This window comes from Notothenia rossii (genome assembly GCF_949606895.1).
Source record: "Notothenia rossii genome assembly, chromosome: 11".
Lineage (NCBI taxonomy): Eukaryota > Metazoa > Chordata > Actinopteri > Perciformes > Nototheniidae > Notothenia > Notothenia rossii.
This window is the reverse complement of record NC_136910.1, coordinates 17,439,822-17,456,517: the sequence shown is the minus strand read 5'-3', so window position 1 is coordinate 17,456,517 and position 16,696 is coordinate 17,439,822. Positions and strand designations below refer to the sequence as shown.

Genomic DNA, 16,696 nt, shown 5'->3' with positions numbered 1-16,696 from the left:
CTCTCCTTCGCCTGCCCACGCTCCCTTCTATCCTTTGTACCGTCTTCTCAGATCCAGATTCAGAGTCACAAATAGCAACCCTGAAGGTATCATTGACCTTGTGAGGCACACTAATGTGCTCTTTTCGTTGCAGTGTTGTATCGCCAGCTCTGAAATTAATATTGAGTCTGGAATCTGGCGGAGAGGAAAAGTATGTTTCTTAAGCTGCAAATGTACTTGTCACAAAACAAGAATGAAACAACCTATTTTTAGCAACAAATCTTAAGTTGGTTGTAGACCAAAATCATTTTTTGCTTTACGCAAGTAAAACTGATTAGAAAAAAAAACTGGAGAACAGCACATTCCTGGAAGCTGTCAGCGTTGTCTATTTTACCGTCATATTTATTCATTGACTGTCGAAAGGCATACACATCACAGACACAAATTGAGGATGAGATGAGGGAGATAAGAGGTGCTGCTAATTCAAAGTGGACAATGAAGTTCTTCACAGAGTGAATTTCAACACGATGAAGGTACACGTGGTAATACAGGACTGAAGCAATGAATAATGTATAAGGAAACAGAATCATCTCCATTTTCAGTCTGTGTGCCTCTGCCTATTTGAAACCATGCTTAAATCCTTACGCATGCTATTCACACACTTATTTCCCCAGACATGAACAGAACCGAGGAAGTTGTTCACGATCACTTTGACAAATGGACCTTTTTTTCGGTCTTGTTTATGAGCCCACATTGAGGGCAGAAACTCATTTGCTCTGCACCAACTGTCATTATAGGTAACCTTTTGACATACCTTAGCCTCCATCTATCTTTAACTCAGCCTGTGTGGATGGATGGTATTACCTTATTGATCTGTTCTGTTCGTGTCCTGCGGTTTTGAAACCATACCCACCCTCTGAATGTCTGATGACTCTCTACCTTTGGGGTATGCTGTGTTCATGGAGTCCTTGTGGGTTGTTTCTTGACGTCACCGGCCCTATCTGTAAATGTCATAAATAGAAAGCATCAAAACATAATCTCTTGAAAAGACATTGGACCCTCGGTGTAATGTTTCTTCACCTTTACCTAAATGGCAGTCACAATAGAGTATTTTTGTACTGGTGGTCTAACACAGTAGTGAATGGAAAGTGTAATACCAAGAGAAAGAGGCAAGATGTGAATGAGACAGGACATACAATCTTTGCTTGTCTTTTGTCATGACAAACCATTTTTTCAAAAGGGTTTTCACTGTTACCCTATGTGCATTTATAGTTGAAACCTACTGCAGACGAGTTGCATCAGTGCAGCGCAACATCATTTATATACTGTAGCACTTATCTATGTTTTAAGCTTTGCATATGTATGAAGCTTTGAATACAACTAACTTTAGCTGCAATTATCTTTACAGATGTTTGGAAATGGTCCCACACAGGTTGAATTTATTTTCAAATGAGGACTTTTGTAACTCTTGCCCGGTCATGAAGGACACCAAACCAGTAGCATCCCCTCGGCCTAACACCACTTAGAAGCCATGCTAAGCCTATCCACCACTCAGCTTCTTGATATACAACTGCCCCAGGCAGGAAGTCCAACAGTCAATCTGGCTCTGCTTCTCAGAGATACAAAGTTACTACAAGACCTCAACAGGCCCCCGGATAAGTGTTCTGTGGTAATAGTAGTAGTAGTTTAAGAAAATGAACTGAACTGTTACGCACACATGGGTGTGAAATAAGAATGAATGGGAGCATGTGCTATTTGGTTATTTAGCGATTCACTTGAAGTGGCCAAATCAACCCAATTTAGGGATCATCTGAGGGCTATGTTATGGTAGGCAGGCAGAACTGACGGCACAGAGGGAATGACTGGCAGTTACAATTCTGTTTGGATCAGCTTCAGGCTGACACTGGATCCATGTGACAGCTGAGCCAGGACCAGATGTGTGTGGGTGTTATGAGGAGTTATGACAGCCATTTTATGCTTTTAATTCATAAGGAAGAAAAAGTATTCACACCACTTTTTTCTTTTTTTCTTTTCTTTGACTACTCTCAATCACACTGGATGCATTTAGGATTATTGGACTCAAATCAACAACCTGTTAGGCATGCTTCATTCAAATGAGATTAAATGAAATAGGCAACAAGCAAAACAGAAGTAATGAAGATCTTAAACCTGGATTTTAAGGCAAAGCTAAATGATAAGGTAATTTAACAGGATCCAGCTTAGGTTGTATTGATATTGTGTTTAGTTGTGCAGCTTAATTAGCCCTAACCATTTGACACAGCATGACCGGAGCTTAAGGGGCCCTTTAAGTTCCTGAGCCGGGGGACATATGCCGGCTTTGCCCTGTTTGTAATCCAGCCATGATGGAGTTAGCCGTGTCTTCTAGTCAACACATTCTAGGGGTACAGCAAACACAACAAAATAATCCAGGGTCTCTACTCTGGTGGGTGAAAACCCCTACAGCACCCGTCTGCCCCAAAAAATAATATTTTAATAAATTAAAGAACAGATCCTGACCTTACTTTTTCATTCAAAGAGACCAGAAATACCATTCCCCCATGAGCAAACAGTGTGACAGTGGACAGGAAAAAAAGGAAGAAACCTCATGCAGGAGGTGATGGCCATCTGCCTCCAACGGTTCCGTGGGAAAGAAGGGGGTGGGGATTTACAGAAACCTTTTTTTATGACCATCCTTTTTTGTTTGAAAAAAAGTGAGGATATTCACAATTATCCAGATCATGGAAATTCAGCTTGATCAACAACCATGTTAGGTTTAAAAAAATGCATTGTAGCTCTATTTTAAACTTAACTTCATATAAATCATTATTTGTTTACCCCATAACCTTGTTGTCAGATGAAGTGTGATGACAGCTCATCAAATATGAGACTCCATCAAATGTCACAGTACACTAGAAAAGTCAATCCTACTGAAGTGAATATAAGACCAGAAGATGAAACAGGACCTCAGCCTATTTCATTCCAATAATTTAATTTCAGCGCCTGCCCAGCAAGAGACACCGGCTCATTTTTAAACGCCTCCATCTCGATGCAAATATGCACCTCTGCCAATGTCAATTACCTGCGTTAGTGTCCTTCTGCAGAATGACCTTCTCTCTTCATGTCATGACTCTATCTGCCCCTTTAAGCTGCCTGTCAACCATTGGACCATTCTTCTTCCTGGAGCTCTGCTCTATATGTATGATAGGGATCGGGGAGCGAGAGGCATACCAATGGGAGCCTCTGAGAGGATTTATGCAAAACAAAATGTTCTATGTATTCTACAGCCTCGGTGATGGGCGTGTCTGTGTCATATGTCAGCCACAGCGATGAAAGGCTATTATTTAGATTAGGCTTTTATTTATCATTCCATTAATACAACTCCTGGCACCGCTGCTCAGACTGTCAGTGCAGATGGTGCAGCAGCACTTCCAAATGACCAGCAGGTGTAGCAGTGAGGTCTCTGCATGGGAAGATTGGAGAAGGGGAGTGGAGAGAAGCAGCAGTCCGAACTGTCATCAAACCATCCCTATCCCTATGCAATATAAAACACAGAGTTTTACCTTTCACATCATCACCTAGCTTGTTTAAAATGGTCATCTTTCAAGAGCGCTGGGAATATGCTGAGCAGCTACTTCCTCCTCCAGTATCTCCGTTTCTTTCTACCAGCTCTGTGGCGAAGCTTGGAAAGGTTTTACACTGACTTCTGCTCATACGAAAACCTTTGTGTTGTTGTTCACAGCAGCAACCAAACAAGAGCGAGGCAGCATCAAAGTGGCACATTCACAACATATTCAAATCAGATCCGAGCTGCTGCTGTTGTCACTTTGGTGACTGCAGGGGAGACATTCATTAACCACTGACAAATGCCGAATTTCGCAATGTCTTCCAGTGAAAAGATTACCAAGAAGACACGCAATTGAACTTTCAAAAACTGTGGTCATTCATGCTCTGAGTAAATGCATTTATTTCTCTCGTCATTTACTTTTTTTTTTCACCTGCCTACATGGCTCACAGTATTTCAATTCAATATTTGGTACTGCAAGAAACCCATTAAAAGAAACGAGGGAAAATAAATACAATTATGCCTTCCTTGGTTTGGATCCCTTTGACTCTGATAAAGGTTGACACGCTATTTCAGTCGCTTCTTTAGATTAGTTCTGAAAAAGAGAGGGTGAGAGAAAGAGCTTTAAACTGGGCATATATTTGGGGAAGGAAATGTGTGCCAGTTGGCCTGTTTAGGAGGACTTCTGTTTCCCCACAGGGAGATGACAACCAAAGCACATTATAATTCACTTGGCTGTATGTGGGCCGTGTCGGTGACTTGAAGAACAAACACTTCAAGCCAAACTTTGCCTAAGCAGTGTAGACTTTAGGAGCCAGCAAGAAAGACATTTCTGCTAAGACCTTTACATTGTTGGCCCTGTAACTTGCACGGTCACATAAACTGGTTAGCCAAGCTTACAGCCAAGAAATGGAAATGTTCTATCTGATTGCACTCTTGGAAACCTGTCACATCTCTTAAGCCCTACGGTTGCAGATAGTGTTCTTCCATTGTGACTAAATTACAGCTCATGTCATTGAGAGAAGATAAGTTACTGGTTTTCAATTGGATTCGGTACACACAATCTGAGCAGTATTCAACCCTGTTGAGTTGCACAACATACAATATAACTTGGTTGTATTTTGGTGAATAACCATCAAATTGTTGTGCTTAAAGGGCCGCAATTCTGTCAATTTTACAGGTACTCATTAACTCTGGCATTGTGTTTTAATCTCATTTGCAAAAAACAAATGGTTTTAAGCAAAGGCCCTTCGGCTCATGGGTATCGCAGTATTTTAGCGCCCTGATTTCCTTTTATACAAAGTGACTAATCATTTAAGTTCTCCTGTGTATGAATATTAATGAAATAAAACAATGCTTTTAAATGGGGTCCTATTGTTGGAAGTTGATGTCGCCTTTCACATAGCTCTCAAAATGTCAAAAGAATCAAATTAATACCGAATAAGACATTATAGTTGAAGCCGTTCCCATTCCTGGACAAATTAAGCTTTTATATTTTGGCATGTGACACTACTCTTAGAGGGTGATTTGAACATACCTTGTGTTCCATGTAGAATTTATAATAAAAGGCTGATGAGCTGTAAGATAGCAATCTTGGCCACCCTGGGATCCAAACCTGTCGCATCTTTGACGGATCGTACCCATATAAGGTGCGTCGTGATACAGATATCACCACCTTCCCCTGCAAAGCAATGAGTGCGGGGGCATTAATCTAGTTTTATAAATAATCTATCACGGGGCAGGAATGAAACTTTGTTACCAGCGACCTTAAGTGGTTCCTGCATCGCCCTATGCAGCTCTCACCTTGTGAGCCACGGCCCTGACACTTCCCCTTATTGATATCAGTGTGATTTATGGAACTCCGCTGGCCATCCTCAAACTGTGGATGGGCGTGTGATTTATCCCCGTCTGATGCTGCAGGGTGTCTACTGCCTGAGGAGGCTTCTACAAAACAAGCCTCAAGCGAGGGTCCTGTTTTTGAGTGAGAATATTTCCTCTGCTGTGAACCTCTGCAGCTGGTTTTTATTTTAATGAGGTCCAACTGCCACTATCTCCTCACCTCACTCTTCCTCCCTGAACCCTGAAAGCAACAGTGTATCTGAACAAGTGGAGGAAATCAATGGATCAGGGATGACTCAGCTTCAATTATCCAGCAGTTTCAAGCTTCCCCTGGCACTGTTGTTATTTGATTAGGGTCTGACATTCATGTTTTCCAGTCAGACCGCCGGATTCAACTATAATTGCTCTAAGAAACGTGTGTCCCTCAGGGCTAGGTCCATTTGTCATTCTCACAACAGTTGATGCTTCATTGTGTAGTGGCTGCTGGGGGATTTTCAATCTCGTAACAGCAAAAATGTAGCTGTATTTCTATCAGGGGTGGGCCTCAATCACACATTTTAACACAGATTTCTATTATATTTTTAACATAATGCAAATACCAAACACGGCAATGTGATACATTACATTTAGCTGACAATTTAATTTAGGGTGCAGAATCTTGCCCAAGGACATCTGACATATTGACTCACTGCAGGGGTCCGAGGTCCGATCCCTGTCCCCTGCAGTCAACATGCCAGAAGTATACGACCATCTACCTCCTGAACCACAGCCGCCATGATACCTTGATTCTCAAAGGGTTAAAAAAAGAAATCAAACAATTGGGAAACATTTTTTAACTAATAGGACCCCTCAAGTAATTCAAATGATTAGGTTCACACTACCAATATAGATATACAATTCAATACAATGACAGGTAGATTGCAGTTTTTTATAGTAGCCCTCTTCACTAGAGTCGGTGTTTATTTACTTATTATACATTTTAGCAAAATTAAATGAATCGTATTCAGAAATATCCTGTCTGAAAGATTAAATTTGATTGGCAGGCTCTGAAAAATGTCCCTAGTGCCTCCATCTCTATTAAAACCCTCCGTCTGCTGTAACTTCCTTGTTAAAGGTAATCACAGTAATAGCACTCCCAGGGGAAAGCGTCCTCTCTAATTCTTTGATTGTGTCTGTGTGGCTTCCTCTCCGATGAGTTTTCATTTAGAGGCCAGGGGTAACATGAGATAAATCCTATTGGACGCCCTGCAATCCTGGCCTTTGCCATCGCTGGCCCCATTAAAGGATACTTTATTGATTGCAAATAAGCTTTGGGATTAATGGAGGGTCACGTTGGTCCTCAGACCAGACTCGGACTCAGAGGGATACGTCTGTGTCTGCCGCCAGATGGATTTATTTTATATTTTAAAATGAAGATAGGGCTTAGTGATTAAAAGTTAACTTCATTCTAGAAGAGGGATTCAGTATGTGGAGACTTACAAGCTAATCCTCTAATATGCTCCATATAATGCGATGACAAAGCAGCAATTCTTAAAGCAAGGCTTAAAGCTAAACCTACATATTTAATAAAGCTAGTTATTTAATGTAGTTTTATAGCCTTTCACAAAGGTACAGTATCTGTCAGGGCTAAAAAGGAATATTTTGAAGTGTTAAAGTAATACATTTCCCACAAAATAACCATATGAATAACTCACCCCGAGTAACCTTTATTTTTTATGCATGCCTCTATGGTAAAAAAACAGACCAAAAGAGAAGAAAAACCTGATGATTTGAAATAAATGGTAGCCAACTTCCTACAACAGAAAACCATATCAAATGTTTATTTAAATTTATTTACATTTTCAATTTCACTCATCCAGTCGTACTGTATGCATACTACTTCACAAAGAGATTCATTTTCAGTGAAGCCTTCCTGTTCAAAACACTTCTGTACAAACAGTCTCACGCTAGCACAGCTATATAAGTCCAAGTTTTAAATAGTATGTTTTCAGTGAAAATTGCATGCGAGAATAACTAGGATTCAAGGTAACCCTGGGTGAGTAATTGAAACACAAATAGTCATTTGGAGCGTGGAGTATTTCTTTTAATTCAGCCTCAGTGATGCTTAGAAATGAACCAAGCTGTGGCTGTTTCATTTTTCATCAGAACAAACAAGTGTGCTTTCGGGTGACCAGAGCAGATGAAAGTGTCTCATCATGCAGGGCCGCTGAATGTGCCTCTAAGTGGTTTTTAACACACTGGAGGAGCATTATGCCCGAGCTGTAGAAGAGCCTGAGAAGGGCTGCATCCGCTTACGCACATTATCAGTGAGAGCATGCTGCTTCTTGGCTTCCCTTCACAAAGGTTGGTACACAGGGTCAGAGAGAGTGGGAATGAGAGATGTGTATGCTTACACCCTCAGATGAAGCACTGCTTGTACGCAGGTACATTTTAGTGTTCCTCTCTCTATGGCGACCTGCGAGTCTGTGCTTACTTGCCTACTCAGTATCCTGTCCTCTAAGATTTCCTACATTGATTGCCTCCTCTAGAAACCGACTGAAAAAGCCCTCCCTATTTTCTGCTCTGGCAGTTATTAAACCACTACAGCCTCGCCTGGTTAGCTCAATGCTATACATATAGAAGCAGATTTATCGGTCTCTCGACTTTAAAATCCTCTGTATTTCATCTTAAGTCCTTTCAGCCGCTCTACGGAGAGCTGACATGCAGCTACAATATGCACCTACTGACTCATGAGTTTTTAAGATTATGATTTAGTATTATAATCACAGAATTCCTTCTGGCCTGTGAGCTAACCAGACCAGACATAATAAGCTGCTCTGTGCTCCTATTTTATGCTGAGGTGAAGTTGCGGTGAGTAGCACGGATACTCACGTAGCTGGCCCTGCGTCGCTGGGGCTGTATCTCTGGAGATTAGCATGCCAAATAGATCTGACCCGTTGTCACCTTACACTCTCTCACCGCTGTCTACATCTTGTCATTGGAAGACACATGATTCATACCAATGATTTAATTTCAGACAGAGGGAAGGGATTGCGTGGTTTTATATCATATCAGCCCATCATATCACTGTATAACCAGGAAAACTCAATAAGTTCAGCTTTGAAAGCTTCATAAGCTATTGCAAATTAAAGGCTATTTTCACGCTTATTCTACTATGATGTCCATATCAAGTTCAAGAAACATCAAGCCATTGATTCTTACTGTTAATTATTTATTCCAGTGTCATATGATCACTGTCAACAAGCAAACGTGGGATTTTGAGGCCCTTCTATCAGAGGAAAGCCAAGCAGCATACTGTAGAAGTAGATTGATGGGTCAAATGTATTAATTGATACTCTTGCTTGGCTTTGCAGATAACAAATACAATCAACATCATTTTGACAAGGTGTAACTGATTAAGTAAAATAGATAAATTACAAATAAAACCCTGTCCACAACTGCTCTTTAAGGATTTCTTAATGAATATAAACAAGACTAAACCTAGCTCAGTCTACAGGTAGTAAGAGAGTCCCTCAGTCTCGGTATAAAACAAAGCTTGCACATATTCACACCACAGAAAAAATGAATGCAAAGCATTGTTGACTGCTGCTCTTGCTTTGGCCGGTTAGAAAATTCTAACATATTTAGCCCAACACTCCCTTTCTTTAACATCACATACAAACTGATTTAAGAAAATCAGACACAGTATATTTATAAGTGTAGATAGTTTTTTCTCTTCAATGTTCTTGCAATTGTATTTCAATCATTCGCTTTGAACATATAATGGAGTTGTTCATTCAACATTAGCATCCCGGTGGAAATGAACGTTTAGCATTTGCATGATATTCCATGAGCACATGGTTAACAAGAGAGAAGCGGCCTTGATGCTGCTTTGTTCAGTGATTAGACATTATTACATTTTCTTTCCTTTGTGACATGTAGCACTCACAATTACATCCCTTAAATTAGAGCTGTTTTGTTTTGAGGGTATATTTGCCTGAAACATCCGTTAACTCAAACAATCATATCAGTTGCTGTTATCAGATGTATAGACAGCCCTGTGGAATACTCTCAGGGTGCTCTTTACTACAACTGCATCAGGATCTGAGCCAATAGTTACAGAGAGAAATGTCAGTCTTTCCTTGTGGACCCAATGGTTCACATCAGGGCTCATTTCTTATTTAGGGGAACCTGTCACAATGTCTGGGTGACACGACACTGCTTGTCAACTAGGTCAAAAAGATTCATATTTATTGTCCGTGATCCCTCTAAATCAGAGGAGTTGAGACGTGTTTTTTATGAGCTGTGGAATAATAAGCCCTAGTGATACAAAGTGGACTGGATACATCCAAAGAAAAAAAAAAGAAAATGTCATAACCTTAAATTACATTGCTTTGTTATGGACATTTGCTGACACACCTATTGACTAGAAAAATAAGTGCTAGAGTAACTGCTGTCAAATGTGTCTTTAGGTGCACATTGCCGCTCATACCCAAAAAAAGAAATACATTTTGTGTTAAAAGGGTGTCACAGTCACATTGGGAAGAAAATAGTAATATTAGGAAATAATTGATGGCTATACCAATGAGTACATTCTCTGAAAAGTGTGCATGCTACACTAAAAAAGAATACTAACATATTAAGAGGAATATCTAAATGATCAGTGATTGGGAAATTGTTAGGATATCACCACTCTGCTTCTCTCAAAAACAACAAACACAGCTGGAGTCATCTCCCACAATGAAGTGATCTGAGGCTGGGTCTGCTCTCTGTTTGGAGGCTATAGTAGCTCCACCTCAATTTTTACATTTGTCATATCAAAATTGACTTCTCTTTCAGTTTTTTTTTTTTAACTAAACTCCAAATCGTCAACCAGGACTGCAATCTTTTTGAGATTTAATGTCTGGACAACTTCATTCTATAAACGGACCGTCAGACACCCACTCGTGTTAAAAAGGTTGTTGAGGTCTGGAGGTGTTGGGGGAGTTTTATCAATTTAGGATAAGTGAAACCTACATTTCATGTCTTAAGCCTAGCGGTGAGACCAAGTCATTGATTTGCTAGTCCCAAGTCTTTTGAGTTTTCAGTCCTATTGCACTGTTCAACAATTGTAACCAGCCTGTTTTAGATACTGCTTTTCATTTTGTTGACTGATTGCATTGTTTCTTTTGAGGGTCGGCCAGTTCTTTTCAGTTTTTTTGAATTTTAACACAACAAAATGATCTACAGTATGATTTTATACAACTGGCGCTCAGATACTTAAATGTTGGTTCTTCATGGTTCTCTCCTGCAACTTTATTGGTGGCTGTCCGATTAGTTCAATCAAAGCATGTTTGGGAAATGTAAGTGTTTGCTTGCTGGTAATGAAATAGTGTTAAATGTAGTTGATTCAGAAATGAAGGGAAAATAATTGATGTGCGCCATTTCAAGGCCAAACGAAGTCGCCCGACAGTGACGTTAAATTCCAAGTCAGTTTGTCTTTTTTTAAGTCTTTTACATTTGCCCAGTTTTGTCTTAAGTCACCAAATTTGGGACTCAAGTTAAAGTCTACTTGGCCTACCCCTACTAGTGTATTATAGAGATACCATTTGTCTATTTGGGCTAATTTCTACCTAAAATGCTCAGGACACTTCTTGTTAAGAAGACACCAATGAATCATTAAAACCAAAGATAAATGTTTAATGTCTCAGTTTCATCCCATCTGACTATAATATCATGTGTTGCATCATGGTCATTGCCATCTCCCCAGTGTCTCTTGTAGTTTGAGTAGTCGTTCTGATCCTGGAAGCCTTTTAGACCCCCACTCAAGGTCATGAGGGGATTGCGAAAAACATTAGTTAAGCAGGGGTTGGGGGAGGGCGAGGGTGGAGAGGAGGGCTTTTGGAGAGCTTTTCCATGTCTTCGTCTTTGAGGGTTTTTTTTCTTTAATTGTTTGGGTCCAGAGCTAGCTTCTCAGCTGGAGCTTGTCTGTGGGGCTTTGCTGAGTCACTCCAATCTAATGGAGAACATCTGCTGCCATGCTTTTTACTACTCACAGCAGAGATATATGTGCCTGCGTTGGGGGAGGGGGGTGGGGGGGAATTAGCGGGATAGAACAAGCTGCAGGCAGGAAATAAAGACAATGTTATGGTTTAAGGTGCTCTTATCTGTCAGCATTGTCACGGCTTCTTTGTACTGGAACCCCATCCTCCACTGCCTGTACTTTGATGATACGGTACAGTACATAGTTTGTGTTATCTGCGCCAAACTTCTGTTCTTTTTTATTGGATATTATGGCCTTGACCTTTTTAAGTATATTTAGCATATTTTCACCTCACTTTTATAAGTTGCAATATGTCACCAGATACATTGTTAAAGCCAACACTTGTAAAACAATACACTGCATCGATTATTTTTGACAACTTCAAATATCCTAGATTAATATCAGAATTCAAAGAAATTAAATGAACTGATTAATACATTTTTATTTTATTCAAGGTTTTGATGTCCTTTAATCTTTTATATATAGAGTAGATTGACAATGAAATGATCAACCAAACATTATGCTTTTTCTTTGGTAGGAAGAAGTTTCGAATAAATTGGTTATTTCTTGTCTTGTGCGTAGTCTTCTTGTATCTAATATCTCTAATAAAGTCTTTAACAACGGAATTCTATTGTAACTAATATCAGTTTTATCTCACAGTAGACAGTCGATGAAATATTAATGTTGACTGTCTTATCTTTTCCCAACAGATCTTTCTGTAGTGTAGTCCAGGGCATCTGCTGCAGTCATGTTTAGGAACAGCTTGAAGATGTTGCTGACGGGAGGGAAGGCCAACCGCAAGAGTCGCAGCAGCGGTGAGTCTCTCTTCTGATGCCAGCCACAAACCGTGTCATCTGCCTGTCAGCGTGCAGGTGTTCACTAGTTCTGGGTGTATTTTTAGGAAGGAGGAACATGCAGCTTTCAGAAGCGGAAAAGTATTTTGGTTCTTAACGACTAATCTATGACTACTGAAGACCCCTTTTTTTTAAAACCTAAAATAGATCCAAACCAACTCATCAGTTGTGATGCTTGAAAAGCTTTACTTCCTGTTGGGACTCAAAATATGGCTTTATGATGCAATGTCTTGCTAAACTGTGAACATTTGAACTGTGTCTCATATTGCATACTTCTGCACCTATGTTTGCTGTTTTGAGTGCTCGAGTGCAACCCAATGGGAAGTATGGCAAAATGCAGTGCACTATCAGTTGCCGGATGATGCACTCATAAGTCATAATTGTCAAAAAGTTGAGTGAGGAATGCTGGACGTTCCTCATACTCAACAATCACCATCTTGGAAGTTACACGCCCGCCTACGATTGCAGTTGCTTCTGTGAATACAGCACTATACAAATAAAGTTAAGCATGTTTTAGTTTTTTTCCACAATTTAAGTCACATACCGCTATACTGGTGTCAAAATAGGCTCTATGCACAGAATGCAGCTATTCAATACTCATTCTTGTTTAAGAATATGAGCATGTCAGGGGAGAGGCGGGTGCGGAGGCGATTCACAATCAGGCCAGCTGTAGAGAAGACCCTCTCAGCTGGAACGGAGGTTGCGGGTATAGCTTGTGAACTGTTAGCGCCGGAACCTTGCAACGGGGTAACTGCGGAGCGTATTTGGGCATAAGATGAGGTTTGAGTCTGCGTGATCTCCATGTAGGGAGGGGCAGCAGCCATATCATTAGCTAGAACTAGCTAGATCTGATGGATTTGGACATAAACGCGAATAAACCTGAATAATTTAGAATATTCGATGAATGATTCCCATCCCTAATAGGAACACTACTGTTCAATGATCGTTTGCTGTGCTATCAGAGCTGTGATAAAGGCAGAGAGTTAATCTAGCAAAGCAAACTCAACTGTTCCTGCAGGTGTTTAGACAAAAAATACTTAATTGTGTTATTTATTCGATTATCCATTGTTTTTGCCGTTAATCTGTGTCCAGCTCATGTTAACTAATTCATTGTATTGCTAAGAATTATTATGATATACAGCTGGAAATCATGAGACAAAGGATTCATATAAATTGCATAAAATCATGCCCTATACTTAAAGGTTATAGGCCTGTTTTGTCCCTTTTGCTTTCCATCATCCTTCAAAAGTTACATTCAATTGTTAAGTTTCATTTAATATCCTACAAAAATGTAGGATATTGTCTTTAAAAGTCTTAAATTGAGAGAACAGCACAGACAGTTCTCACCTTTCTCTCTGTTTGCTTCAAAGACCAACATGTACTTTCCCCCACAGTCAGGTTAAATAACCTTTAAATCACAGCAGCCATGTTACTCTCGGGTCCTTGTTAAAACCACATGAAACCTTTTTTGTTCCTACACATGCATTACTGTCACTGAGGCTGTTTAAAGCTCTCACTTAGAGGAGCAGGGCTTTTGATGTGGTAGATAATCCCGGCCAATAGCAGCTCTTGGAGAGCTCGGCGTGTTCACTTTGTAACAGCGCAGTCACTCTCATCTAAATCTAATCATTTTCGGGTTATTCTCAAGGCAATGCGACAACCTTCCGCTCTCTTATTCTTTTTCTCGTCTCCCTAGAATAGATTCTGTATTATGGTATGAAAAGTGGATTCTGAGGGCTTTCGTCCAGCCACCCACTCCATCTGCACAGATGAATTATTTTGTAAAGCTAGAAATATCCAAAAGTACAGGAGGTCATTGTTTTGTCTCCACTTCAGACAAAAACATATAGATGTGGTATTGAAAATATTCTGTGCAGTGAAACATTGAATCCAGGCATTAACTTGTTTAAAAAGAAGCTCAGCAGAAATATAGTGTGAAGTACTTCATTGTAACAATACTTATACTCTCTGACTAGGCTTCGATTCCTTGACTTGTTTTTGTTGACATTTGACTTCATTCTCATGATCATTAAATAATTGTAAACCCTGTTTAGTTCTCATGGAGGTCAGTGTTATTATCCATCATCTGCATGTTGAATAAAAATGCTGTGCCAAAGCTTTCAAACAGTAACTGCATTTAATAATTGTCAGTAAAATCACTTTTCTTACAGCCAACATGCATTCATTACATTACATTTAATTTGGCTTTTTCAAATAATGATTTGAAATAAGTGCAAAAATCCTTTTCAAACCGAACAACAAGGAAAGTGCAGATATATTCACTTCCAGCAAGTCATACCATTGTAAGTGCTGGTGAATTAGTTACAAGGCCTAAGCTAACTATTTTTTTTCTTTTTTTTCCCCATTTATATAAACACTACCACCCCAAAATATGACAAAATAAAATAAGATTAGATTCCAATTTTTGACAAAAAGCTGCTTCAAATTATTTCATTTTGGGCAACAATAATCATACTTAACTACATCCTATTGGGTCTGCTCTTCAAGTAGTTTGTATACACGTAGAATATAAACATTCCGTCTGTTTATTCATTAATTTACTATGAGATGTCCTTCCCAGCAAGGCTCCATGGCTAACCCCTTCGTGCTCTCCGCCTTCAGTGTGTTTGTGTATTTGTGTGTGAAGTAGAGAGTAGATCAAGCAGCAGCGCGTGAATGGAGTACCCTCCAGGCTTTTGGTATCTGTTGCTGTCACTTTTTCCTCCTCCCAGCAGACGAGTGATGATCTCACAATCTGGCCGCTTCACTGAAACATCTGTATCCCGCAGTTTCCTACAGTGTTCCTGTACACACTGGGATAGAGGCACACACTGCCACTTTTAATGTTTATTTAAAGACACCATTTACACATTTTCATTATTATACCCACCTGCTCCCCAAGGAGAACTAGAAAGCTGTTTTTAGCAACTCTGACTCCTCAGCTAATAACAGACAGGGAGCGCTAGTGAGCTACAACCCTGCTGTGGGAGTAGCACTGATGACTTGCCAGGCTAAAAACTGTCCCTATAAGTGTGGATGCACTAGCTGCTGAAATTGGTCTTTAGTTCAAGTGTGAGATTGTGAGATAAGACGACTTCTCTGTGTTTGATGCAGTTTCAAATGAGCTTCTGGCTTCAGGAATGCCGGCGCTCTGAAGGGGGAATATACCCTCTAATCTGGAGACAACAGATGTCTGCACTGGAGGCATTGTATCAGCCCCAAGTTACTAAACTGATGAATGGCGTTTTTTAATTGAATAACACAGATTAGCTGCTCTGATTGCAATAATGTGGAATTCTTTAAATCTGTATTGCAACACATTCAGCGAATAGGCTGTTGATATCTCTCTAGCAACAAATAGAGCTAGATTGAGCCTCAAACTGCTATTTATACAGATAATAGACTTCTAGAAGACGCTGCTTCACTGTTTTTTCCTTTGAGAAGGATTATCACACCTGTAGTTTGTTTGATTTGTTTCTGAACAAAGGACACGATTCGTTGTTGCCTATTTGCTTTTGTCTGGTTTAGGTTCATACTGATGCTTTAGAAACAAACAAAACAACAAAACAAGAGCTGTAAGCATCACTTTTATAGACTGACAGAACTGACAGAACTGCACTGAATAGCTCCATTCTAAATGTACATAAAATCAGCAGATGCATTTTGTGTTGTTTGCATTTTTCTTCATGTCTACTCATCTGATTAAACCCAGTATGTCACAATTGCAAATAAAGACTATGCTTCAACATAATTATTCGTATGATAGTTCTTTAGAATTAGAATCAAGAGGTGGCTGACTCAAGCATTGTAAAGTCCAAAGGTCAACATTTTTTAAAAGAAAGATAGATGACATTTAGAAAATTAACATCATGTTCTTTTCTAACAAAGTTTTCTGCTTCAATCTACAAACAACCTTTTCACTGCAAGGTTTGTTTTTCAGCTTGGCACACATGAAAAGAGGCAAATCTGACCGTGATGAAAATATTCTTTCTTTTCAGCAATAAATCCACAGAATAGGACTTCAGACGATCGAAGCAGGATTTGAAAACCTCAATAGAAGCTACCAATGTAAAAACTATTCAGTACAGCCCGAGGATGACAGCTGATTTTCCTTATCTTCGCTAAATCAACCCACCTGGTGAAATCGAATTACAGCGCCTGACAACCGATAAAGTTCCTATTATTGTACCTTTAAATCGTTATTTGTCTACATTGTGTTGCCTGTTTGTCCTCAGACACTATCATTAAAAGTTGAGTCAGTCTGGAAACCTCTGCCATTTCTCTTACTCCTACCTCTCTGCCATTTATCAAGACTCCTCTTAAGATCCCAAGTGAATGTTCACTTCAGAAATGTGTAATCTCACACCCTGAGATGCAGGCAGTAACAACCAAAAGGACAAATATCTTGCATTTACAGCAGCAGTGATATCAGATACAGTACAGTCTTCTTGTCAAGGCACC

General features: G+C 39.8%; 1 protein-coding gene across 11 annotated transcripts in view; it reads left to right on the top strand.

Annotated features, from left to right (window-relative positions):
- tanc2b (tetratricopeptide repeat, ankyrin repeat and coiled-coil containing 2b) overlaps positions 1-16,696 on the top strand; it is a 167,293-nt gene that overhangs the window by 34,514 nt on the left and 116,083 nt on the right. For all 11 annotated transcript variants that reach the window (XM_079658089.1, XM_079658088.1, XM_079658086.1 and 8 more), the window contains exon 3: positions 12,092-12,196. In XM_079658089.1, the coding sequence (XP_079514215.1) occupies positions 12,130-12,196 (67 nt within the window). In that variant the 5' untranslated portion in view covers positions 12,092-12,129. The remainder of the gene's footprint in view (positions 1-12,091; positions 12,197-16,696) is intronic.